Source organism: Podarcis gaigeae (genome assembly GCF_964106915.1).
Source record: "Podarcis gaigeae genome assembly, chromosome: 4".
Classification (NCBI taxonomy): Eukaryota; Metazoa; Chordata; class Lepidosauria; order Squamata; family Lacertidae; genus Podarcis; species Podarcis gaigeae.
The window spans coordinates 98,945,529-98,971,101 of NC_139677.1; the positions used below are offsets into that span (position 1 = coordinate 98,945,529).

General features: G+C 46.0%; 1 protein-coding gene across 1 annotated transcript; it reads left to right on the top strand.

Moving 5' to 3' along the window:
• Positions 1–7,381: 7,381 nt before the first annotated feature.
• On the top strand, positions 7,382–25,126 carry THAP12 (THAP domain containing 12). Its single transcript, XM_083736524.1, has 5 exons — positions 7,382–7,650; positions 14,646–14,766; positions 17,568–17,675; positions 19,837–19,873; positions 21,973–25,126. The coding sequence occupies exons 1-5, from the start codon at positions 7,562–7,564 to the stop codon at positions 23,910–23,912; spliced, it is 2,295 nt and encodes a 764-aa protein (XP_083592650.1). The 5' UTR covers positions 7,382–7,561; the 3' UTR covers positions 23,913–25,126.
• Positions 25,127–25,573: the final 447 nt, after the last annotated feature.

A 25,573-nucleotide genomic window follows, 5' to 3' on the forward strand; every position in this document is an offset into this window, starting at 1 on the left:
CTGAGGGCGGCTGAAAAGGGGGGGGGGAGGGGGGTTGGGAAATCATAGAGTCGTGGAGCTGGAAGGGGACTTCCCAGGGGCATCTAGTCCAGCCCCCTCCACCTCCTACCAATGCGGGGGTCTCGGCTAAGATAATCCGTGGCAGGATGGCCGTCCAACCTCTGCTTTGGAAACCTCCAAGGAAGGAGGATCCAACACCACCACCACCTCCAGTGGCGAGCTGTTCCACAGTCGAACGCGGTGCCGGATATGCGTATAAGCTAAACAAGCTATAGTTTAGGTCGCCACTCTCTTGCCCCCCCCCCCACAAAAAATTAAAGGGGAAAAACACTGGATGTACGTTTCCAAAATATAAGATAAAAAACAAATACAGTGGTATCTCGGGTTACATACGCTTCAGGTTACAGACTCCGCTAACCTTCTCCTTGTGCCCTCCATCTTTCCCAACATCATGAGGTGGCAAAGTACTGGAGCCTCAGCTTCAGGATCTGTCCTTCCAGTGAGCACTCAGGGCGGATTTCCTTAAGAATGGAGAGGTTTGATCTTCTTGCAGTCCACGGGACTCTCAAATATATATATATGTAACCTTAATTTTTTTTTCATCAGATTTGCTCTGTCCACCCTGTGCAGACTGGGTGCAGCCAGGGGCTCCTTCCGGATAATGCTATGATTCCCCCCCCCCATGTTCCAGATGTGTTCCTCTCTCCCTGTCCCAGTCCAAAGTGCTGACATCAGGCACAACGGACCAGACATTAGCCATGGAAGCCACAGATCAGAGAGCAATGCACAATGCTCATTTAAAGCAGAGGGGGAAAGCCCATCTCGCTGACAGCTTCTCGGTGTCATGCTTGACTCAGGCCAATTTTTTCCCATGGAAATTACCAGATTGGAGTTCCCTGGAAATGCTGCAGGGACCTTGGCACTAATGGAGCCTGGAGGAAAAAGCAATAAAATAAGGAAGCTCCTGTCAGAATCCTGGAGCTCATTGCTGCCACGGGGCAAGTCTTTGGTTCACGACTGTCATCAAGCCGTCAGGCAAACCTGTTTTCCTTTCTTAGAAAAACAGTGAAGGATCCGTTTTCCTCCCATCACCCCGGTTTTTTTCTGCATGCATCGCTCCTAACAGCATGTTGAAATTATCTGCAATTTCCCACTTGGATTGCGTGTACAGGGAAGAAAACGTATAGCTTAGCTACAGCACAGGGAGAGAATGCTGTTCCTCTTCCCTGGTTTAAATTCAGCCCTTGTTTAAGTTTGGGTTTAGCCTCTTAATGGTAAGACCACCAGTGTTGCAATACCAGCTTTTTGTACGTGTGTCCTGGGTGATTGTTGGGAAGTTGTGTTTGTGCAGGTGTCCCTACTCTCCAAGGACAGTCCTGGATTCACAGAAGCTGTCCCAGTTTCTGAGTTGATCCTGAACTGTCCCACTTTTTCTTAAAAAGGTAAAGGGACCCCTGACCATTAGGTCCAGTTGTGGTCGTCTCTGGGGTTGTGGCACTCATCTCGCTTTACAGGCCGAGGGAGCCGGAGTACAGCTTCCGGGTCATGTGGCCAGCAGGACTAAGCCGCTTCTGGCGAACCAGAGCAGCGCACGGAAACGCCGTTTACCTTCCCACCAGAGTGGTACCTATTTATCTACTTGCACTTTGAGGTGCTTTCAAACTCCTAGGTTGGCAGGAGCAGGGACTGAGCAACAGGAGCTCACCCCATCGTGGGGATTTGAACCGCTGACCTTCTGATCAGCAAGTCCTAGGCTCTGTGGTTTAACCCACAGCGCCACCTGCGTCCCTCAATTTTTCTTAGGGCATCCCTATTTTCATTGGAAAAGTGTTGGAGGGTATGGAGTTTTGTGGCCCCCCCGAGCCAAGGAGATACAACCTTTAGAAGACATCTGTTTGCAAAAGAGAGACAGATTTACCAATTTGTTCTTTCCTCCCACCAAAAAAATAATCGGGTGACCTTGACAAAAAAAACCACCACTCAGCCTTGAGCTGAAAACAGGATGCAGATGTTAAACGATGAATTTGAAGCACCTTCTTTTCCCCAAAGATTCCTGAGAACTGTGGCTTGTTAAGCGTGCTGAGAATTGTAGCTCAGTTAGGGGATAAACTACAGCTCCTTTGTTGGAAAACAAGGTGCTTTAAATGTATGGCATATGCTCTCTGGCGTAAGTTTAGCCCATGGGTCGGCAGACTAAGGCCTGCGGGCCGAATCAGGCCCAATTGCCTTCTAGATCCAATATAAAACATGAAGGAACCCCCCCCCCCAAAAAAAAAAACACATCTGGGCAACGTTGAGGTTCCAAGAAGGGTTTTTGCCAAAAAAGTGGGTCATATAATCATGGCAACATGACCCCTGGTTTAGCTTTCTGTGGTTACTGGTTCCGGTGCTGAATAGTCATATACAGTGGTACCTCGGGTTAAGTACTTAATTTGTTCCGGATGTCTGTTCTTAACCTGAAACTGTTCTTAACCAGAAGCACCACTTTAGCTAATGGGGCCTCCTGCTGCCGACACACTGCTGGAGCACGATTTCTGTTCTCATCCTTAAGCAAAGTTCTTAACCTAAAGCACTATTTCTGGGTTAGCAGAGTCTGTAACCTGAACCATCTGTAACCTGAAGCGTATGTAACCCGAGGTACCACTGTATTGTTGGAGAGAGACTGAGTTGAGAAATAAGATCAAGGGTACGTGTTGATATAGGAATGTATTAGATAAAATGTAAAGAAATATAAAATAATAAGAGTACATTCACTTGTAAAAAAGGAATATACAACGGGACAGACAGGAAGTCCAAAGTGTTGGTACATATATGATTTTGGAATAGCTTTTTGTCCTTGTTTTTTTTCCTTTAGGTATATAAACTTTGTATTCTGGTAAGAGAGTCAGGGACAGTATACATGCTGAAAATTGTATTATAATAAGCCTTGTAATGTAATATGATAATGTTTACCAATGTAACATAAGAACGTTAATAAATAAATAAAACTAAAAAAAAAATAGTCATAAATTGCTTGTGAATGGATGCGTGTGTCAGAGAGAGAAAATGAACAAAGAGAAATTAAGTTATACACACGTACAAATTTATGCAGTTCTTATTTCTTGAAATTCAGGAATGAAAATTATCTACTTGTGGCCACTGATCTCTCACTATATCACCTGTATGTGGCTCCGTCAGCGTGGTAGGAATTGCATGGCCATTTAAAAATTAATATTAATAATAATAATAATAATAATAATAATAATAATAATAATAATAATAATTTATTATTTGTACCCCGCCCATCTGGCTGGGTTTCCCCAGCCTCTCTGGGCGGCTTCCACAGAAACCAAAAATACACTAAAATCACACATTAAAAACTTCCCTGAACAGGGTTGCCTTAAGATGTCTTCTGAATGTCAGGTTGTTTATCACTTTGACATCTGATGGGAGGGCGTTCCACAGGGCGGGTGCCACTACCGAGAAGGCCCTCTGCCTGGTTCCCTGTAGCTTTGCTTCTCGCAGGGAGGGAACCGCCACAAGGCCCTCAGTGCTGGACCTCAGCGTCCGGGCTGAACGATGGGGATGGAGATGCTCCTTCAGGTCTACTGGGCCAAGGCCGTTTAGGGCTTTAAAGGTCAACACCATCACTTTGAATTGTGCTTGGAAACGTACTGGGAGCCAATGTAGGTCTTTCAAGACCGGTGTTATGTGGTCTCGGCAGCCGCCCCCAGTCTCCAGTCTAGCTGCCGCATTTTGGATTAATCCACACAACAATCCACACAATAATCCACACAACAAGGAACTCTAGCAGAATTCCTACTTGCCTGCCCCAGAGAAAAGATAGAAACCAATAATGTTCCTTGGACTGTGGCACGATGCAGCTCTGAGCCTCCCAACACGCTAAAAACATAAAATTAAATGTGAATGTACATCTGGAAAGCTCTTTAGAAAAACATACAGCAAATGCATATTTGAATGCTGATGGTTTCAAAGGCAGAGATGTACTAATATTAAGAGTATGCACGTAGAGGGATTTTTTGAAATGTAAAGGGGATTCTCTCAGTTAATCTAAAGCACGCATATACTTAAAAACTCATTACCAAACAGGAAAAAGTCTTTTTAAGGGATCAGCTCTGGATATTTTATTATACAAGAGCCATTTCCAGGACACTTGGGGTGAGTGTGAATGTCTGGAAGCTTTATCACAAAGGAGTTTTGTTTGTTTTTTTAAGTTGGGTTTTGCCTTGCTCTCTTTGCTAAAACAATGGGTTGGAGGCTGTAATGGAACAAATCCTTTTTTAAAAATAAAAATCAGGGCTGGCTGGGAGCAATGGGAATAAATAAATATGGGGCAATAAACTCCAGAGCAGATTTCTGAAGGAGTTCAGCTCGCCACACTCTCAGTAATCAAACCTAAATTTCAAACTGCATTCCTCAGAGGAATCACATACCCTGTGGGATTTTTCAAAGGAAGGAACCTTCCCTGCAACCCAAGGCAGTCAATGAAGCCTCCAAGCCTTCAGCACACATAAATATCTGCAAGTTTGCTTGAACATAAGCTTCCTTGAAGACAGTGGGGCTTGCTTTTGAGAGAACATGGTTAGGAGGAGGTAAGAAAAATCATACTGCCTTCCATCAGGAAAAGCAGGACTGCCCTGACTTCCCTCAAATTAGCCTAAGAATTATTGTTCAGTGGATTATTATTATTATACATTTATTTATATGCCTTTTCCCCTGTCCAGGGACAAGGTGGCTTACGGATAAGATCACAAGCAACCCCTTTTCTTACCATCCTCTAAAAATAATAATCAATAAAATGAATAAATATTTATTGATTATTAATTATTTATTTATATAAACAATTATTTATTATTATTTATTAAGTTTGTTGAAAAGTTAAAGGGACCCCTGACTATTAGGAGCTGGCCGAGGGAGCCGGCGTATCCCAATAACCCCCCCCCCCAAAGGGTGTTGGATGTCAATAGGATCAACCAAAAGGTAAAGGTAAAGGGACCCCTGACCATTAGGTCCAGTCACGGACGACTCTGGGGTTGTGGCGCTCATCTCGCTTTATTGGCCGAGGGAGCTGGCATACAGTTTCTGGGTCATGTGGCCAGCATGACTATGCCACTTCTGGCGAACCAGAGCAGCGCACGGAAACGCCGTTTACCTTCCCGCCAGAGTGGTACCTATTTATCTACTTGCACTTTGACGTGCTTTTGAACTGCTAGGTTGGCAGGAGCAGGGACCGAGCAACAGGATCGCGGGGATTCGAACTGCCGACCTTCTGATCGGCAAGTCCTAGGCTCTGTGGTTTAACCCACAGCGCCACCCGCGTCCCTAATTAAGTTTGTTTACCACCCTATTATACCCGCAGGTCTCGGGGCGGTTACTGTTAGGAAATCTGCCTTATCAGGAGAAACTGCCCACTCTCCAGGCACCCGGCACGATCTCCTGGTGACCTCCCTGTCTGCATTCCCGGCAGATGCAGGCTAGGTCGCGATCGGCGATCCTCCTCAGCGTGAGAAGAACACACCGCTCTTCCCCCCCTCCCAGGTAGGGGGAAAGAGAGGGAGACAGAAATGTATTTACATGCCTTTATTTCTGTCTTTGCAGCATTACAGAGAAACACATCTGCTCTCATCAAAGTCCATCAGAAGAGAGACAAGACTCCACCTCCTCTACTTCCTATACAGGTCATATTACACTCTGAGGTAATTCCGGTGCTTTGCACTGAAAATAGACCCTCCCTCTGTTCCCACAGAACAGAACCAACATTCCCATTATGTTTTGCTTCCAAGCCACCTGCTGCTTGCGGTCGCATTGCATCCATATCGTAACAGTTACAACATAAAATCGGAATATAAAAAACAAAGTATCAAAATGAAAACACAAAATCAATATCCCTTCCTCTCTCACTTCCCAATGTAAATGTTGGTGTGCTCAGCCCCCTAAGTGTCCAGGATGAGCTTGGTGCATCCCAAACCTATTCTTCTTATTATTAATTAAATTTCTATACTGCCTTTCATCCAAACACCACAAGGCAGTTTACAAAATAAAAACATTGGTGAGAGCCTGTTGGGCTTTTGCACATTCTACTGCTCCTCTGAAATGTGGTAGTAGGACACTGCAAAAGTCCATCACCTTTCTGCTGTCCTCGACCTCGTCTTACTATTGTGTTATTCCCCCTGCTCCGACCATCCATTTGTCTGGATTGCCTTTAAAAATCACGTTATTTTCTAGCTCTCCCAACCCTCTCCTTGCGCATGCGCACAACTTTCCCGCTTCAGGCTCCTCCAAGCTCAGGCACGTTTGAACATCCCGCGACAGAAGAGAGGGGTGGGACTCCTTCTTATTTGCATAGAAGAAAGAACACAGGCGCAGGAGCTCTGCATCCGGGTATCCCACGGAAGACCTGAGTCCGCACAGTTAAAGAGAGACAGACGAAAAGTTCCACAGGCAAAGGGCACCAGGGGTTATGGGAATCGTGAGATAATTCCGGTTGCCAGTAAACAACGCAAGCGGCTTTACCACTTGCTTTCCTCTTCCCTCCCCGTTCGTTTTTCCTTTTATGCCGTGTTTCTTAGGTTTCTTCACATCCTTTCTCCCTTGCCTTTAAAAATAAAGTAAAAGTATCGAGCTATGCTGAGCTAAAGAAATATAATTGTCTGGTGGGAGGGACAGGGAAGGCTGCAATGCAGGAATCTCAACTAAAGCACCAGGCATCATCATCATCATTGTAGCTAATAAATATGATAATAAATCATAGCAGTGCCAATTCCACCAACCCCTCCTGTCTCCTTCTGCTCTGTGCCTTGACAGGGACTCCAGGCGGCTTGCTGATAAAAGATAAGGCACAGAGTTGGGGGGGGAGGAAGGCAACAAATTCCATTTTAAATAAACATTTTTACGTATTTAATTTCATTTATTTCATTTACATAAAACCGTTATCGGATTCTCCTGTAGGCCAGTCAGGTTGCGGATTCACTTCCATCTGGAGCTGGATTGGGTGGCTCCTGCAGACCAATCAGACTGCTGCATTCTGGATCCTATTGTTCGAGGCCCAATCAGACTGCTGCATTCTGGATCCTATTGTTCTGGGACCAATCAGACTGCTGCATTCTGGATCCTATTGCTCTGGGACCAATCAGACTGCTGCATTCTGGATCCTATTCAACTCAGTACATAACAAAAACCAACCAATCAAACAGAGGCAGAATTAAAACCAGACGCGTTACTGTATATATTTATTCGTAATTATCATTCAGCGACCCGCACGTGGTGGAGCTCCGAAAGGAATCCGGAAGTCTGGTTCGCCTTAACCTCTCATAAAGGGCGACGTCGTGCGGGGCAGCAGAGGCGCGGCTTGCGTGTGGAAAGTACGCAGGCGCGCGCGCGCGCCTCTCCGCGCCTGCGCGGCCGCCTTGATGGTGGTTGGTTCTCCAGAGGGGGCGGCGCGGTGCATGGTGGGAAGGAGGCGGGAGGGCGGGCGGCGGCGGCGGCGGCAGGGTTCCCTCGCTCTCCTCAGTCCGCGCCGAGGGCCGCGCTCGCTGGGCGTCCGGAGGAGCCGCCGCCGAGGATGCCGAATTTCTGCGCCGCCCCGAACTGCACCCGCAAGAGCACCCAGAGCGACCTGGCCTTCTTTCGCTTCCCGCGGGACCCCGCCCGGTCAGTTTCCTTTTTTGGGGGGGGCAGGAGGATGGAGATAATATGGGGGGGGGGGGTCCCATGGCAAAGTAGAGGAGAAAAACCGGGGGCCCGTGCCTGGGCTGGCGGGGAAGCGGGTTCACACGTTACGCAGCGGCGGACACGTGTTCGTCGTGGAACACATGCGTGCGAGAAAGGGGAATCCCAGTCCCTGCGCATTCTGGTCGTATGCGTGTGTTTGCCGTGAACCTGAAGGTGGGGGTGCGTTTAGGCATCAGAGGCGGGTTCACACGTTACGCAGCGGCGGACACGTGTTTGTCATGGAGCACGTTCGTGCGAGAAGGGGGGAATACCATTTACATATAGAACATGAAAAACAACACAAACGAACCAGTACAGAACCAACATACCAACTGGACACTAACTACACATCATTTAACATCAGACACACTTTTGACTTCGGATTCATCTCGTTGTGCTTTTTACACGTTATTGGTCTTATATATGCACTTCCTTTTTTTATCTGTTACGTATCAAGAGATTTTTACTTTTGTAGTTTCCTTAATATTCAAGATTCAGTCTAGACCTGTCAGGAGATTTGCATTATCGCAGTACTTCTTTAGATATTCTTTATATATGGTCCAATCTTTGCTCACTTTCTGTTTTGAGTTTCCTTTTATTCTCCCAGTCATTTTTGCAAGTTCCAGATATTCTATCAACTTCACCTGCCAGTCAGTTTTTGAGGGGATTAAGTCACCTTTCCAGTTTTTTGCTCTTAAAATTCTAGCCGCCGTAGTTGCATGCATGAAAAAGGTTCTAAAATATTTTTGAATTTCTAGCCGTATGTATGTGTTTGCCGCGAACCTGAAGGTGGGGATGCATTTGGGCGTTACTCAGCGGCGGACACGGGTTTGTGTTGGGCAAAATTTAGCTCCCCTTCCCCCATACTTCTTATTTTCCCATAATTCCTCTGGGTGCGTTGTTTTGTTTCAGATCTTTTCAGAAGATGAAGATATGAGTGTAGATTTTATTGTCATTATTACTTTATGCCCCCTCAGCTCAGCACCCAAAACGCTCTAGACCTAGTGCTGCTGCTTCACACATGTGATGGCCGTGCCCTCAAAGGCGGGTTCCCAGACCTGTGTGCAGCACTTTGCGTCTAAGAGTACAGTGGTGCCCCGCAAGACAAATGCCTCGCAAGATGAAAAACCCGCTAGACGAAAGCGTTTTCCGTTTTTCGATGCGCTTCGTAAGACGAATTTCCCTATGGGCTTGCTTCGCAAGACGAAAACATCTTGTGATTTTTTTTCCGCTTTCCCCTCCCTTTTTCTAAGCCGCTAAGCCGCTAATAGCCTTTTAGCTGCTAAGCCTTTTATAGCCGCTAATAGCTCTAATCCACTAATAGGGTTGCTTCGCAAGACGAAAAGACCGCTAGACGAAGAGACTCGCGGAACAGATTATTTTCGTCTTGCGAGGCACCACTGTAGGTTCACACATGGGTGGGGTGCATGGTCCTTGATTATTTAAGGACAGAAGAAACCTGCAGCCTCCTCTGTAAAGTTGATGGACCGCAACGACCCCCTCCCCCCCCCACTTCTGTGACCACTGGCCATGCTGTGCTGGGACTGGGGGGAACTGGGAGTCCAGCGACTAAACCAGCCCCCCCACTCCCATCCCTTTCTTTAAGGACAGGCTCACCTGTATACAGTCATACCTCATGTTACGTCCACTTCATGTTATGTTCTTTCAGCTTACGTCCCTTAGTGACCTGGAAGTACAGTGGTACCTCAGGTTACATACGTTTAGGTTACATACGCTTCAGGTTACAGACTCCGCTAACCCATGAATAGTACCTCAGGTTAAGAACTTTGCTTCAGGATGAGAACAGAAATCATGCTCTGGCAGCGTGGTGGCAGCAGAAGGCCCCATTAGCTAAAGTGGTGCTTCAGGTTAAGAACAGTTTCAGGTTAAGAACGGACCTCCGGAACGAATTAAGTACTTAACCCGAGGTACCACTGTACCGGAAAGGGTTACTTCTGGGTTTTGCTGCTCATGTATGCGCAGAAGCACAAAAATGACGTCATGCACATGCGCAGAAGAGGCGAATCGCAACCTGCACGTGCACAGATGCGCTGCTGCAGGTTGCGTTCTTTTCATGTTGCGAATGGGCCTCCGGAACGGATCCCATTCTCAACCAGAGGTACCACTGTATTTGCTGCTGCAGACTTGTATACTGTATCACTGGGCAGTTCGCCACACACACACAAAACGAGAACGCAAGAATATAGTGGACGCTCAGGTTGCGAATGTGATCCGTGCGGGAAGCATGTTCACAACCCGCAGTGCCACGTCTGCGCATGCGCAGGCTGTGATCTGGCACTTCTGTGCATGCACAAAGCGCCATTTAGCGCTTCGGCACAAGCGCTGAAACTCAGAAGTAACCCGTTCCAGTTCTTCCAGGTTCAGCACAGTGCGCAACCCGAAATCGCAGAACCTGAAGCGTCTGTAACACGAAGTTTGATGTGCATCATTAAAAACAAGACAGAAGATCGAAAACAGACCAATAACCTTGCCCCCGAAAAACACATTTAAAAGGTCATTTAATGTATTCACTGCTATATTACTTTTTTTTTTATAATAATTTTTATTGGTTTTTCAATTTTTTACAACAAAGCAACACCAAACAAGACACAACAAACACATAAAGAACACAACAAATACATAGATTTTACTTTCTTAACCTCATTTTCATAAGCCTCTTTTCTCAGACTTCCCCATACCTTCCCTTTTTGCATCCTAATTTTACAAATTTTCCAGCAATCCTTTTAGTCAATTAAAATTTAACTTGTTCTCATTTCAAATTCGCTTTAAATCAAAAAAGAAAAAGATAAGCATAGCTGTAATTATACATCTTCCTTCCCTTGACACTTTAACACTCCTCCAGTTTATAGCCATTTTTAAGATATACTTTAAATTTCTTCCAATCTTCCTCCACAGTCTCTTTCTCTTGGTCGCGAATTCTGCCAGTCAATTCTGCCAGTCCCATGTAGTCAATCACTTTAGCCTGCCACTCTTCCAGCGTGGGTAGCTCTTGTGTCTTCCAATATTTTGCTAGAAGAATTATTCACTGCTATATTACTGTTCCCCTTAGGGAAGCATTCGAAACTCCCATTGTTCCAGGCGCATTTTGCGACAGGGAATTTCATAGGCGTGAGCAGTTTTTCATCTCTGCACCTAAAATTTCAGATTAAAACTGCAGAGTGGAAGGAAAGGAGGACCCTTTTCTGCTTCCCAACTTACAGCTACTCTCTGAAGAGTGGAGAAGAGAAGGGGGGTGAACAGAGGAAGGACTAGACCATGAGGAAAATGAACATAGTATTTTGTCTGCAGTTCATTCGTTTTCAGCTTTGTATATTATAAAAAAGCATGCCTAGACATTCTGTTGTTGCGCCTGTAACCTTGGTTTAAGGTGCTATTTAGCTCCTAACTTTCATTTCTCAGTTTCTGACACTGCCTTGGGGACCCGTTTTGCTCATGACAATTACTTGAGTAATAACATTAATTGTGTGTATATGTGTGTGTGTATTAAAATTTATATTTATTTATACCCTACCATTTTCCCTGACAGAAAGTCAACTTGGCTTACAGTTAAAATAAAAGCATTTACTTTTTTGTACCGCTTTGCCCAACATCCTTTGACTCAAACCCACAACCCTTGGATTAAGAGTCCCGTGCTCTAACCAACTGAGCTATCCCAAAATACACATGGATATATTGCTGTTCAGTTGAGGATAGCTTCAGAGACACATTCACATATATGGGTGTACACAGTTTGATTACTGTGCTCTTGCAGCTTGGTTTTCCTGTAATGGTACCTCGGTTTACGAACTTAATTGGTTCCGGAAGTCTGTACTTAAACAGAAATGGTTCTTAAACCGAGGCGCGCTTTCCTTAATGAGGATTCTGTTCTTAGACCGAGGTAAAGTTCGCAAACTGGGACCGGACACTACTTCCGGTTTTGTGGAGATTTTTGGTTCTCTTTCCAGTCAAGAATATTTTGAAACCATTTAAACACAAATGGGAGACAATTAATGAACTAGAGGTTGAATAATTGGTTCACTTTGGTTTCTCAAACCACCTTATAGTGTCAAAAAGAATTTCCACAGCTGTACAAAATAGCAGATGTGGTTTAGTACAAAAATCATATATGTAGTTTGTTTTACACAGATTTAGTTTCACAGCTGAACCTTTCCGAGATGTGGGCAATCGTCCAAAACATACGTGCTGATGTGGCTCCTTAGAATATATTTTGCATGTTTCATCACGGCTTTTGCTTGAAAATTTCAACATCTGTCAATCCAGAAATAGCATGATAAGTGTGACTTCATTAGGATTTGAAAAACTGCACGGATACACCTGGATCTTCTTCCGATTTACCCCCCACTCACCCCAAAAACATATTGACCATTCTTGTTATTGGATCTACTGTTCAGAATTTATAAAATTGTTCCTTAGAGGGCCATCTGGCAACAAGAAAATAATTGAAAATGTCATGTCAGCATCATAGTTCTCTGGGATACCTTCCTGCCATTAAGCTGTTGCTCATTCATCAGCAGGTGCAAGATGGAAATAAATTCTCTCTTGAGATGCTTTCCTTTTTCTATACCTTTCTCACAGGAGGAAGGAACATTATTTGAGGCAATGAATAATCAGACCGAAGCCTGTTTGTTTATTCATTCATACATATATCCCACCATTCCTTCTAGTGAGAGCTTTTTGCCCCAGGGGCGTGAGCCTTTAAGCAAGGGTTGGTTTGTGCTTCATTCCTGTTTCACGAAAGTCAGATGGTTAAAGTTGACTGAACAACCGAGCTAATTCCAGACCTTGACTATGAAAGTGCATTTTTACCCTGACCGTCTTAACTGAGATTTTTATTAAAAAGTTGGTGTTTCCTAAATTTCTGATACCAGTGGCACTACTTTCTGAATTAACAGTGAAGTGAATCTCCAATTTTACTGCTTCCCAAAAGGTTTACATTTATATCAGCCTTGTTAAACAAGCTGCCAAAAGTTACTGTCCCAAAAAATGGACTAGCAGGCTCCATCAGCAGCCTGCTGCATTTCTGCCTTGGGCCTGGGGTTCCTCTGTCTTGTCATTTAGTCGTGTCCGACCCCATGGACCAGAGCACACCAGGCACTCCTGTCTTCCACTGCCTCCCGCAGTTTGGTCAAACTCATGCTCGTTGCTTTGAGAACACTGTCCAACCATCTCATCCTCTGTCCTCCCCTTCTCCTTGTGCCCTCCATCTTTCCCAACATCAGGGTCTTTTCCAGGGAGTCTTCTCTTCTCATGAGGTGGCCAAAGTCATGGAGCCTCAGCTTCAGGATCTGTCCTTCCAGTGAGCACTCAGGGCTTAAGAATGGAGAGGTTTGATCTTCTTGCAGTCCATGGGACTCTCAAGAGTGTCCTCCAGCACCATAATTCAAAAGCATCAATTCTTCGGTGATCAGCCTTCTTTATGGTCCAGCTCTCACTTCCATACATCACTACTGGGAAAACCATAGCTTTAACTATACGGACCTTTGTCGGCAAGGTGATGTCTCTGCTTTTTAAGATGCTGTCTAGGTTTGTCATTGCTTTTCTCCCAAGAAGCAGGCCATCTTTTAATTTCGTGGCTGCTGTCGCCATCTGCAGTGATCATGGAGCCTAAGAAAATAACATCTATCATTCCTCTGTCTTACCTTCATGCAATTCCTTGTTGCCTCTGGCTACCAGGTAAATGCATAGGTCAGGCATAGGCAAACTCTGGCCCTCCAGATGTTTGGGACTACAGTTCCCATCATCCCTAGCTAACAGGACCAGTGGTCAGGGATGGTGGGAATTGTAGTTCCAAACATCTGGAGGGCCAGAGTTTTCCTATGCCTGGCATAGATATTCTCTTGAGCGCATTAGAGGAGGTATTACCTACCTGACCTGTGAGAAGTCCATGCCTTGCGTTTCCGCACCATTCACTGGCCTGGCCTCCTGATTTATGCGGAGAGGCAACAGGTAGCCTCACCTGAGCCCAGGTAACCCCACTGCTTGCCTGCACCGAACGGTCCAGTCATGCCCAATATAAAGGAGTAACTCTAAAAAATCACAAGCAACACGCGGCTAATAATGTTTTAACCAAATATTTGTAACGTATTATTTCACAATTCTTAAACAGAAAATATATAATGGAGTCACAGAAGCAAACAAGCCTTTCAACAGTCACAATCCTGTAGTCGTGCAATAATGGAAGCTCCAAGCGTAGTGATTCTTAAACAGAAAGTATGTAACAGAATCACAGATAATGAAAGTCTATCACTGTTGCATGCTCAACAAATGCAATACAGTGGTACCTTAGCTTAAAGACGCTTCAGGTTGCAGACGCTTCAGGTTACAGACTCTGCTAATCCAGAAATAGTACCTCAGGTTAAGAACTTAGCTTCAGGATGAGAACTGAAATCGTGCGGCAGCAGCAGGAGGCCCCATTAGCTAAAGTGGTGCTTCAGGTTTAGAACAGCTTCAGGTTAAGAACGGACCTTCGGAATGAATTAAGTTCTTAACCAGAGGTACCACTGTATAGTCCACAAGTGTCAAAGAGGCAAACAAGCCTTTCAACAGTCACAGTCCTGTGATTGTGCGACAATGGATACTCCAAAATGTGGAGAACGGAACAGTTCTTCCGGATGACGGAACTGTTTCGATAGTAACTCTTCACCAGCAGTTAAATGGTCCTAACGGGTACATCAAGTAGCATAGGATCAGCACTCACTAAGACATGTAGAAAGCAATATAAAGGAGTGGCATGGTCCTAGTTCCTGCAGAGACTTGGTTGGACTTTTTCTCTTCCCAGAGTCGGCATAAACGCAGCGGGTTCTCTCTTTTGTGGCTCACAGGCACCTCTAAATGACTTTATCTGTTTGATGACGCAACAGCGCCTTCTCTGGCAACTATTGTTTTGGGAGCTAATGGCCTGTTATCTCTCGCAGATGTCAGCGTTGGGTTGAGAACTGCCGAAGGGCCGATTTGGAAGATAAGACGCCCGACCAATTGAACAAGCACTACAGGCTGTGCGCGAAGCACTTTGAAACCTCGATGATATGTAGGAGCGTAAGTAAAAGGAATCGGCAGTAATTGTCTCCTGCTTCCTATGCGACATGAAACTGGATTCCGCCCTCCTCCTGCGTTAACTCGTGTCGGAAGCAGGAGTCCCAGGAACGTCTTATCAAACAAAATGCTTTTGGCGACTTGATTTACTGCCTGTTGCTAATCGACTGGCTCTTTCCGGCAGCTGGAATGTGTGGGTTGCCTTCTGCCCTCTCCTGTGCGTGCCTAACCTGTGTGCTTTCAGTGCTTTTAAGCCTTGCAGGATTACTTAAATATGAAAAAATGCAGGGGGGTGTATTGGTGTTCTGGGAATCGGCATGGTGTGTTTCGGAGAAAAGCAGCGATTGGGCTCTCCCATTGAAAATACTGGGTTTCCTTGAAGAGCCTTGCCTGAAACTCTGCTGGGGAGAATTCCATCTCTAAAATCAGATTGCGTTTTATGGCCTCAAAAACGTTTTTAGAATAATATTTTAAATAGCCAAGTGGATTAACTTGCACATGGGATGCAGAAGCAGCTGGCTTCACTTTTGCTACGTTGGTGTAGAATTTTACTTTAAAACATCAGGTGCCTCCCCCTGCACCCCCCCCCCCCGGGTTGGCAGGTAGCCTTTTGAGGAAGAGCTTGCACGAGAATCACATATGCATTAATAAAATTCCCTGCAAGCAGCTGTTTCCCCCCACTAGTTGCCTTTTAAAATCCTCTTTCCAAGAGTGCTGGATGTGGGGAGGGGATTCAAAGTACAGTCATACTTTGGGTCACACATGCTTCAGGTTGCGCACCTGCTGAACCCGGAAGTACCGGGACGGGTTATTTCTGGGATTCAGCACTCCCGCATGCACAGAAGCACTGAATCGAAACCCGCACATGTGCAGACACGGCGCTGCGGGTTGCGAACGTGCCTCCCGCACGGATCACATTCGCAACCCGAGCGCCCACTGTATAAGTATGGCAAAATTTTGCTAGCCACCTTCCTTGTTGTCTCAGAACTGCAGCATAACAATCACATAAATGAAACTGGGACCAGAAGCCTTAACTATTCATCACTTGCTCGTCTGAGAACCCTAGACTATAACCCAGCAGTGTTCATCCCCTCCTCCACACATGGTTGCAAACTCATGTCTGCCGTTAAAAGGACACTCCACAGAGAGCTGTAGAGGACTGCATGGATCTGTATACCCACAGAATACAGTGGTACCTCTGAATGCGAACGGGATCCATTCCGGAGCCCCATTCACATCCCAAGTAAAACGTAAGAAGCGATTGCGTGTGTCGCATTTTGCTGCTTCCGCGCATGCGCGTGATGTCATTTTGAGCGTCTGTGCGAGCGGCGAAACCCGGAAGTAACGCGCTCCGTTACTTCCGGGTCACGGCGGAGCGTAACTTGAAAACGCTCAACCTGAAGCACATCTAACCCGAGGTATGCATTTTACAAATGTATATGCATTTTACAAATGTGTTTGTCTCATTCATTGGTTGCCCTTTGTAGGAGTGCAGCTGGTGCATTAAAAGTATGCCTCTTACGCAACTTCAACTTGGTTGGTCCCAACATAAAAATACTCTTTCTCCCTGCTGGTGTCTTGGCAGGGAGGCAAGCTTGCCAAACTTTCTTCTAAGAGCAGTTTGGTTTCAATAGCCTCCCATTATCCGGATTGTTTGGTTCCTTGGTCTGACCTGGGGGCAGGGCGGGTGGGAAGAGTTTTTCTGGGGTGGGATGGGGGACAGGAACCCAGTTGCCCTGTTAAGTGCAATGCACCCAGAAATGTCAGTGACATCTGTGAGGAGTTGCTACTTTTAGCTGGATTTATAAGAACTGTTAACTTCGAAAACGTGCATCGTAGTCTCTCTTCCCCCCAGCTCCTTTTTCCTTGTGTGTCTTGTCCGTTTCGCTTGCATGCCTGAGGGCTGGAGTTGATTTAATACTGATTTTTGTAAGCTGCTCTTGAGAGTTTTTGGTCTACAGGGTGGGGTATAAATGCCATAAACAAATTTATTTGTCTCCGTGGCCAGGCAGTTCTGAAAGTTCGCAATATCAAAAGCAACACGATGGCCAGAAACAATAACAATGTGAAAAACTTTATGGACTAATTCAAAACATCAAAACTAACAAACTGAAGTCTCTGAAAGTCCTTAAATGAATCACGGTGCCAGACTTTACCCTGCATAAGTAGAAAGATATGTAATTTCTTCATTAACCAATCTTTTTTCGAATAGATATAATGAAAAAAACAGTGCTCATGCAATTATGTAGTCACTGTGCTACTTAACGAGTGTTGAACTAATTGGCTGATGAAGAATTCAACGAAACAATAGTTGTTATCCAGAAACACTGTTCAGCAGAGTTCAGAGTTGGACATCAGAATTGGACATTTGCTGATTATCCAAAGCTTCACAGCTTGCTCTCCGCCGGGTAAAGTCTGGCGCCGTGATTCATTTAAGGACTTTCAGAGACTTCAGTTTGTTAGTTTCGATGTTTTGAATTATTCCATAAAGTTTTTCACATTGTTATTGTTTCTGGCCATCGCGTTAGTTCTGAGAGTTGAGCAGAATCATACTTAACTCTACTTGGCAGGGATGGAAAAGAGTTAACATAAATCCAAAAGCTAAGGTATATAAAAGCAGATTCGCCACATACTCTCTTGGTGGTTTGCCGTTTTCTAGAGGACTCCCTCCTGATTCTAAATGAAGGATAGTAACCTGGGGTGAGAAATCCCTCTGCACCTTCCCTGGGAACCTTTTTCCCTCCACTTAAAGAAACATGCTGTAAAACAATGAGAGATGAAGACCTTTGCTTTTCTCTTTGCAGAGTCCCTACAGGACTGTTTTACGAGACAACGCTGTGCCAACAATTTTCGACCTCACGAGCCATTTGAACAACCCACATAGCAGACACAGGAAGAGAATTAAAGAGCTGGTAGGTTTGCCTTGGACTGAGATGCTACAACCAAGCCGACTGGTCAGTCTTTGTTCTCTCTTGTGGCTTGAAGTCGAAACAATAAAGAAGTAAGAAAGGAATTATAACAAGACAATATACTCACAGTAGTAGAAAAATATAATTTATTTACTATACTACTGAGGAGGCAGAAAACTGGCTCAAACTTCAGAAACTGCCAAGTCGAGTCCCACCACTGCTAATAGCGTCACCCTGTTTTGTGAAAGAGGGACACGTGTGGCGCTGTGGTCTAAACCACAGAGCCTAGGGCTTGCTGATCAGAAGGCCGGTGGTTTGAATCCCCGCAACGGGGTGAGCTCCTGTTGTTCGGTCCCAGCTCCTGCCCACCTAGCAGTTCGAAAGCATGTCAGAGTGCAAGTAGATAAATTGGTACCGCTCCGGCGGGAAGGTAAACAGCGTTTCCGTGTCCTGCTCTGGTTCGCCAGAAGTGGCTTAGTCATGCAGCCACATGACCCAGAAGCTGTCTATGAACAAATGCCGGCTCCCTCGGCCTATAGAGCGAGATGAGTGCCGCAACCCCAGAATCGTCCGCAACTGGACCTAACAGTCAGGGGTCCCTTTACCTTTCTTTTGTGAAAACACCGCAGAAATTTGTTTTGGGTTTGTTTGTTTTGCAATTCAGATTAACTTGCTTTTACCTCCACAACTGGGTCTAAAAAATGGTGGAAATTTGCAGAAGAAAAATAAGGCAACAGATTGAAAAAAATGAGGTACGTCCTCTACATAACCACAGCCACAAAGACGGAGTCTAAAGTCGCAAAGCGTTTTGACACCTGTTAACATCCTGAGAGAAGTTAGCGCTGCTAAGTAATTTCAGGGAGGCTAGCGATACAGTTATGCCCAAACGGTCTTGTTCAGTACAAGAGGAATGGGAATAGCCCAGGTTTTCTTCTACACTGTATGTTTTGCCGTGTCTTCAATTACAAATCTCTTGTTTGTTTTAGCATCCTCGGTCTTCTGAGAAATTGACGGTTTGATGGGTCTCTTCCAAATGCAGGGTTGAATATTTATTTATTTATTTATTGGAATATATATACATATATATATATATATATATATATGCTTTCGTAGATTTTCACGGGTACAGGAATGCAGGTTTTGGTGTCCTCGGGTGTCTTCCCGTGTAAAAGTTGGGGTGTCTAGGCGACGTTTCGACGAGGTCTCACTCGTCATCTTCAGGCTGGTGCTTTCGGCTTCTTGCAAGAAGCCGAAAGCACCAGCCTGAAGATGACGAGTGAGACCTCGTCGAAACGTCGCCTAGACACCCCAACTTTTACACGGGAAGACACCCGAGGACACCAAAACCTGCATATATATATATATATATATATATATATATATATATATATAGGCAACAGAGGAAAGCACTCATTTCCTCCACTTCCACCTTAGCTGGTGGTGCTCTTAAGGGGTGCACAAGACTTTGCTGAGTTGCCTGTTACTATAGTGGCACTGTCAACGTCCCGTCCCCCAAACTCTCAGGTATGCTTGCAGAGTGCAGACTGGCTTCTTAGTTTGTGGAAGGAAGCCAGAGGTGGAGGAAGTCCCTCTTGCCATTTCTCCAAAACCCAGCATAATATGAGGCACGCCTCCTTCTCAGCATCCCCCAGCTCTCTGTGGACTTGGAAAGTGAGGAGGGTTTGGTTTTTGTGCCTTGCAGTGTGAAATACAGTGGTACCTTGAGTTACATACGCTTCAGGTTACAGACTCAGCTAACCCAGAAATAGTACCTTGGGTTAAGAACTTTGCTTCAGGATGAGAACAGAAATCGTGCTCCGGCGGCGTGGCGGCAGCGCGAGGCCCCATTAGCTAAAGTGGTGCTTCAGGTGAAGAACAGTTTCAGGTTAAATACAGACCTCCGGAATGAATTAAGTTCTTAACCCAAGGTACTACTGTATTCTTCCTCCTCCGTGCAGTTCTCTGAACACTTCCAGGAGGTACTACTATGAAATAAAACCCCATTTCTTTCTGTAGGGTTCCGAAGCCACGTAGGCAAAGACAATTTTATCCCTAATGGACCGGAATATACGTTTGGATTCAAAAGATTCCTGCTTATAAAATTAGTAGATTTCTAGTGACTTGTCGGTGCCTCATAGAATTTCTTGTTTTTCTCTCTCTTCAGAGTGAAGAAGAAATAAGAACATTAAAGCAGCAAAAGAGTAAGTTGATCGGACAATTGAAGGAGGGAAAACCTCTGGAGGCAATTAGCTTATCATTAGAAAATATCATATTTTGGTCCTGTTTCTCCAGGAAGCCGCTTCCTCCTTGCGTAAAAGGCTTGAATGCAAATGTCCTACGTCAATACAATGACTCGATGGTATTAAACGCTCTCTTAACTGCTGGGATTGCGACTTGTTTAAATCAGTGGGACTTTGGCTGAATTGTGTCTGCTGTGTGGTGAACGGTGAAGAGGTCCAAAGCTATCATACGCTGTATTCTTAGCCATACACCAAAAGTATTCCTTGGACGACCATGTGGTTGCAAACACACACAGCCTTCGCAAACCATATATTTGGGACTACAGCCCCAAAGTATATGGAGGGTGTCAGGTTGACACATGCTGGCCTACAGAGACACTTACCAGCAATGTTAAAAACTCAGATATATAAGCTAGGCCCCAAATGTCTCCTTAAACCAGGGTTACAGTAGCCAAAACTGAATGTCTAGTTGCTATTTTGGGGCTTGAAAGTCGTATTTTTCAGCTATGACTTTTGGGTTCCTGAAATTCATTCTGATCGTGCAGATAAAATATAACGGGTAGAATTCTACAGGTTGGGTTGTTAGTATGTGAAAACGTTCCAGATCCAATGACCCTCACTATACACCTCCAGATGGTGGAGATGTCAGGTTAGCCCTGTCCTAAAGTGTGCAGCGGGCTTGAGTCCTTCATTGGGATAAGAAAAAATTATTACATGTGTATCGTGTTCTTCCTAGAAAGTTAATATACCCTTTCACCGTTGAGTGGTTTACATTTGGCAATCTAAAATAGTCATTAAACATGCAAATAAAAAAAAAAGAAACAAGTTACATGTATGTGTATACCAAAATCACATTGCAATATTACCGTATTTTTCACTCTATAGGATGCACTTTTCCCCCTCCAAAAATGAAGGGGAAATGTGTGTGCGTCCTATGGAGTGAATGCAGGCTCCCTGGCTTCAGCGATAGCAACGCGAAGCCTCCGAAGCTTGCGCTCCGGAGGCTTCGCGTTGCTTTCGCTGAAGCCAGGAGAGTCTGGTCTTTGAGGCTGGCACCACCAGCCCCACAGGCTCGGTTGAAAAGCCCGCAGGAGCCGCACGCTCTTGGGGGCTTTTCCCCAAGGAGGGTGTGATGGGATGATGAGCTGCTTGTGCGTAAAAGCTTAGTCCCTCAGAGCTTGGTCCTGGTTGTCAAAGCTCTGTCTATAGCGGAGCCCCTTAAACATGACTCCCTCAGTTACTGGCAGGATCCGACAGTGGGCGTTTGCGGAATCTCTTCCAACATAAAAGTTCCTTAACGGAAACGCGTCTTCGGGATTGTCGGCGTGACAGTTTCCGGCGAGGAGTGGGTGTACCTATAGGAGGTCCTGAAACCTCTCCACTGTTTTCACTGGAAGTGTCCCTGAGCCATCCCTCCGACTCGCTTTCCCTTGGAGCTCCCTCTCTCCCCCTGCTGGTTCCCTCCTCTGCTGCTGAGTCTCTCCTAGCCTCCGTGAGCCCTTCCACTACCTGCCTTTCCGATGGCAAAGGGACTGACCGCAATAGCAGGGAGAAGGTCTGGGAGAGTGCACAGGCTTGATTTCCCCCTCTGAAAACTAGGTGCGCCCTATAGTCAGGTGCGCCCTATAGAGCGAAAAATACGGTAATTGAAAAGTATGTGCAGCTGTTAATATTGTTATACATGCAGTGCTGTCTATTGGCTAAGGCAGTACATCTTTCTCAGCCATTGTTGGGCTACAGCTCCCATCATCCCTGACCACTGGTCCTGCTAGCTAGGGATGATGGGAGTTGTAGTCCAACAACATCTGGGGGCCCATGTTTGAGAAACACCGATCCAAGGGGTCACCAGCACAGTCCGCTTTTGGTGTTCTGATCTCCAGCTCCCAGCAGCCCCTGTCAACCTGGCCAGTTGCCAGGAATGATGGGAATTGTAGTCTACGTCATCTGGAGGGGGCACCATTGTTGACTACCCATGGTCAAAGAGTTCTAGAGCTCTGAAAATGATGAGTTGGGTGTTGCTGGTGTTTCCATATTAAATATATCATTATCTCCTCTCCTAGTTGATGAAGCTTTTGAGCAGGAAAAGATGAACCAGGAATCTGTCGACAACAACATGCGGAACCCAGCCTCTGAGGAAGGAGGCGACGAACCGGTCGAAGACGATGTCCCTTTAACGCAAGAGGAGAGGGAAAACAAAGATTACCTTAAATCTCTGTTTGAGATTTTAATCCTGATGGGGAAGCAGAACATCCCATTGGACGGCCACAGCGCTGACGAACTCCCTGAAGGGATCTTTACTCCAGACAACTTCCAGTCTCTCTTGGAATTCAGGATAAATTCCGGAGATGAGGTTCTGCGGAAGCGGTTTGAGACCACGGCCGTGAACCTCGCCTACTGCTCCAAAGCCCAGCAGAAGCAGATGCTGGAGATATGCGAAAGCTGCGTGCGGGAAGAGACCCTCCGCGAGGTCAGGGACTCCCACTTCTTCTCCATCATCACAGAAGAGGTGGTGGATCTTGCCGGCGAGGAACACTTGCCGGTGCTGGTGAGGTTTGTGGACGATTCTCACAACCTGAAGGAGGATTTCATAGGGTTCTTGCCGTACGAGGCGGATCCCGAAATCCTGTCCGTTAAGTTCCACACGACCATTACCGAAAAGTGGGGCTTGAACATGGAGTACTGTCGAGGCCAAGCCTACATCGTCTCCAGTGGGTTTGCCTCGAAAATGAAGACTGTGGCTACAAGGATCTTAGAGAAATACCCTCAGGCTGTTTATACGCTGTCGTCTTCCTGTGCCTTGAACATTTGGCTAGCCAAATCTATTCCAGTCCTGGGCATTTCCATCGCCCTTGGAAAGATAGAGGAGGTTTGCACGTTTTTCCATCAGTCGCCCCAGTTGCTAGCCGATCTGGACAACGTCATCTCCATTCTCTTTCCGAACAGCGAAGAAAGGGGGAACGAGCTGAAGGAGGTGGTGCGTTCCCACTGGACGGGCCGCCACGACACCTTTGAGATTGTGGTGGACCTCATGCAAGCCCTGGTGCTGTGCCTGGACTCCATAAACGACACTTCCGTCCGGTGGAACAGCTCTGTTGCCAGCCGGGCCTGCACGCTTTCCACCGCCCTGTCGGATTTCGACTTTGTGGTCACCGTCGTGATCATCAAAAACATTCTCTCTTTCACCAGGGCCTTTGGCAAGAACCTCCAAGGTCAGACCTCGGACGTCTTCTTTGCGGCCAGCAGTTTGACAGCGGTCTTGCATTCCCTGAACGAGGTGATGGAGAACATCGAGGTGTACCACGAGTTCTGGTTTGAGGAAGCCACCACCTTGGCCACCAAGCTGGACCTGCCCGTCAAACTGCCAGGCAAATTCAGCCGTGCCCAGCAAGGGAGCTTGGACTCCGAAATCACCCCGGAAAACTACTACAAGGAAGCGCTGAGCATCCCTACCATGGAGCACATCATTCAGGAGCTGAAAGACATCTTCTCTGAGCATCACCTGAGGGCTCTGAAGTGCTTGTCTCTGGTGCCCTCGGTCATGGGGCAGCTCAAATTCAACACCTCCGAGGAACACCATGCCGACATGCACAAAAACGACCTCCCCAATCCAGACACGCTCTCCGCAGAGCTTCATTGCTGGAGGATCAAGTGGAAGCACAGAGGGAAAGACATTGAGCTCCCCACCACCATTTACGAAGCCCTCCATTTGCCCGACATCAAGTTTTTCCCCAACGTGTACGCCTTGCTGAAGGTCCTCTCCATCCTGCCCATAATGAAGGTGGAGAACGAGAAATTTGAGGTGGGCCGGAGGCGCTTGAAGGCCTACCTAAGGAACACCTTGACCCAGCAGAGGTCAAGCCACCTGGCCCTGCTCAACATCAACTTTGACATTAAGCACGACTTGGATATGATGGTCGACACCTACATCAAGCAGTACCCCGAGAAAGTAGAGGAGGATTTCCTTCCCCCTAACAGTTCAGAAGCGACGGAAGAGACTTAACACAGGAACGGGGCAGTTCTCCCTTGTCTGTTTTGGAGACTTGGGTTTTGCCTTAAAAAAAAAGGCAGGTTGGGGGTTCATAGCTGAAAGAGGAGTAGCTGGGTCATAGCAAGGATCTTTCTGTTTCTACGGCGTGTTTCCTCAACAAGCCCTGAGCAATTGCTCAGTATTGTTGCTTCTTGACCTCCCCACCCCACCCCCTCCTGCCCTGATTTACCGTTCTGTAAAGCTTTTATTATTTAAAACTGCACAGAGTCTGCAGTTGCTGTGCCTGTGCGCCTGCTATCTATTCCCTTACAATACGACACAGTTTAATCTCTTCGCTTTAGGGAAACCCAGTACGTGGGTTGCCATACTTCTGCCCAGATAACTAAAAATACCCTTTAAAATGAACAGAATGTGCCGGGCTGTTGCTTATGGGTCTCCCTGAACCCCGGACAGGAAAAACTTTAAAAAATGGTATACATTTAAATTAACTATTTAGAGCAGTTTGAATTGGGTCTAATCCATGCCTTCCTAATGTTACTGGACTCCAGCTTCCATCATCCTTGCTGGCTGGGGCTGATAGGCATTGCAGTCTGTGGTACCAAGAGAACCCTGTGATGGTTACCCCTGCCCTAAACTAATCTGTTGTCGAAATTCTTTTACGTGTCTGGAGTTCAGTTCCCCTGAGACTAGCAGGACTTCCCACAACACTCTGCACAGAGGATTTTAGACAAGGGCTTTTGGCCCGTTCTCATTTCGGTGATCCTAGTCCGGCCGTTCCGGAGGAATGTGTCTTTTTTTCAAAGGGGTGCGCTAACTTAATCTTGTTTCATCTTGCTGCCCTTGTTTCCCTTCTGTTCCATTGACTGTTTGATGGCCCTCTTTGACCTCTCCTCTACTTTTAGGACTGGAAGAGAGCTCTCCACCCCCCAGAAATGAAGCTATCGTGTAAAAGGAACAACAACAGAAAACTATATTCCAAGAGCATCTAAAACTGTGCGTCAGCCAGACTTGCATCTATAGGTTTTTACTAGCCTCCGGAATATGAATTGCAAACCTAGTTAGGCAGAAGAGCAAAGTGGAGGATATGTTCTGTTTTGGTTTGGTTTTTTTAAAAAGAAAAATGTAGAAGTCCTATGAAGATTTTTTTCCTGCTGGTATTTTTTTGGCAAACAAAGGAAACATTTTTGTATAGTTTTATTTCCATCCAGAATAAAATGTGAATTTGCTATTTTGGTATTATCTGTGTGCTGTGGCCATAGAGCAGGCTGTGTGTGTGTGTGTGTGTGTGTGTGTGTGTGTGTACACAAATGATTGGTCTTTTTACAGGGCCCAGGAAAGAGATTCTGCTGCTGGAACACTTTGTGTTGGGTCACCTGCCAAGCAAACCCTGAGTGTCTGCCACAGATCTTGTATGCAGAGAGGATTCTGGTACTTGAGGTTGTGCTTTTGATTCATGGGGAGGTACTAGCAAGGCCTGTTAAAAACCTGAGAAGAGCCTTTCTGGATCAGGCCAATGGCCCGTCTAATCCAGCATCTATGACCAGATCGTAGAATTGTACAGTCGTACCTGGGACGTCGATCGGAATCCGTACCAGAAGTCCGTTCAACTTCCGAAACGTTTGGAAACCAAAGCGCAGCTTCTGATTGGCCGCAGGAAGCTCCTGCAGCCAATC

Coding starts and splice junctions, on each gene's coding strand:
- THAP12 (XM_083736524.1), top strand. CDS start 7,562: ATGCCGAATTTCTGCGCCGCCCCGAACTGCACCCGCAAGAGCACCCAG. Junction 7,651..14,645: donor TTCCCGCGGGACCCCGCCCG/GTCAGTTTCCTT, acceptor TATCTCTCGCAG/ATGTCAGCGTTGGGTTGAGA. Junction 17,676..19,836: donor GGAAGAGAATTAAAGAGCTG/GTAGGTTTGCCT, acceptor CTCTCTCTTCAG/AGTGAAGAAGAAATAAGAAC.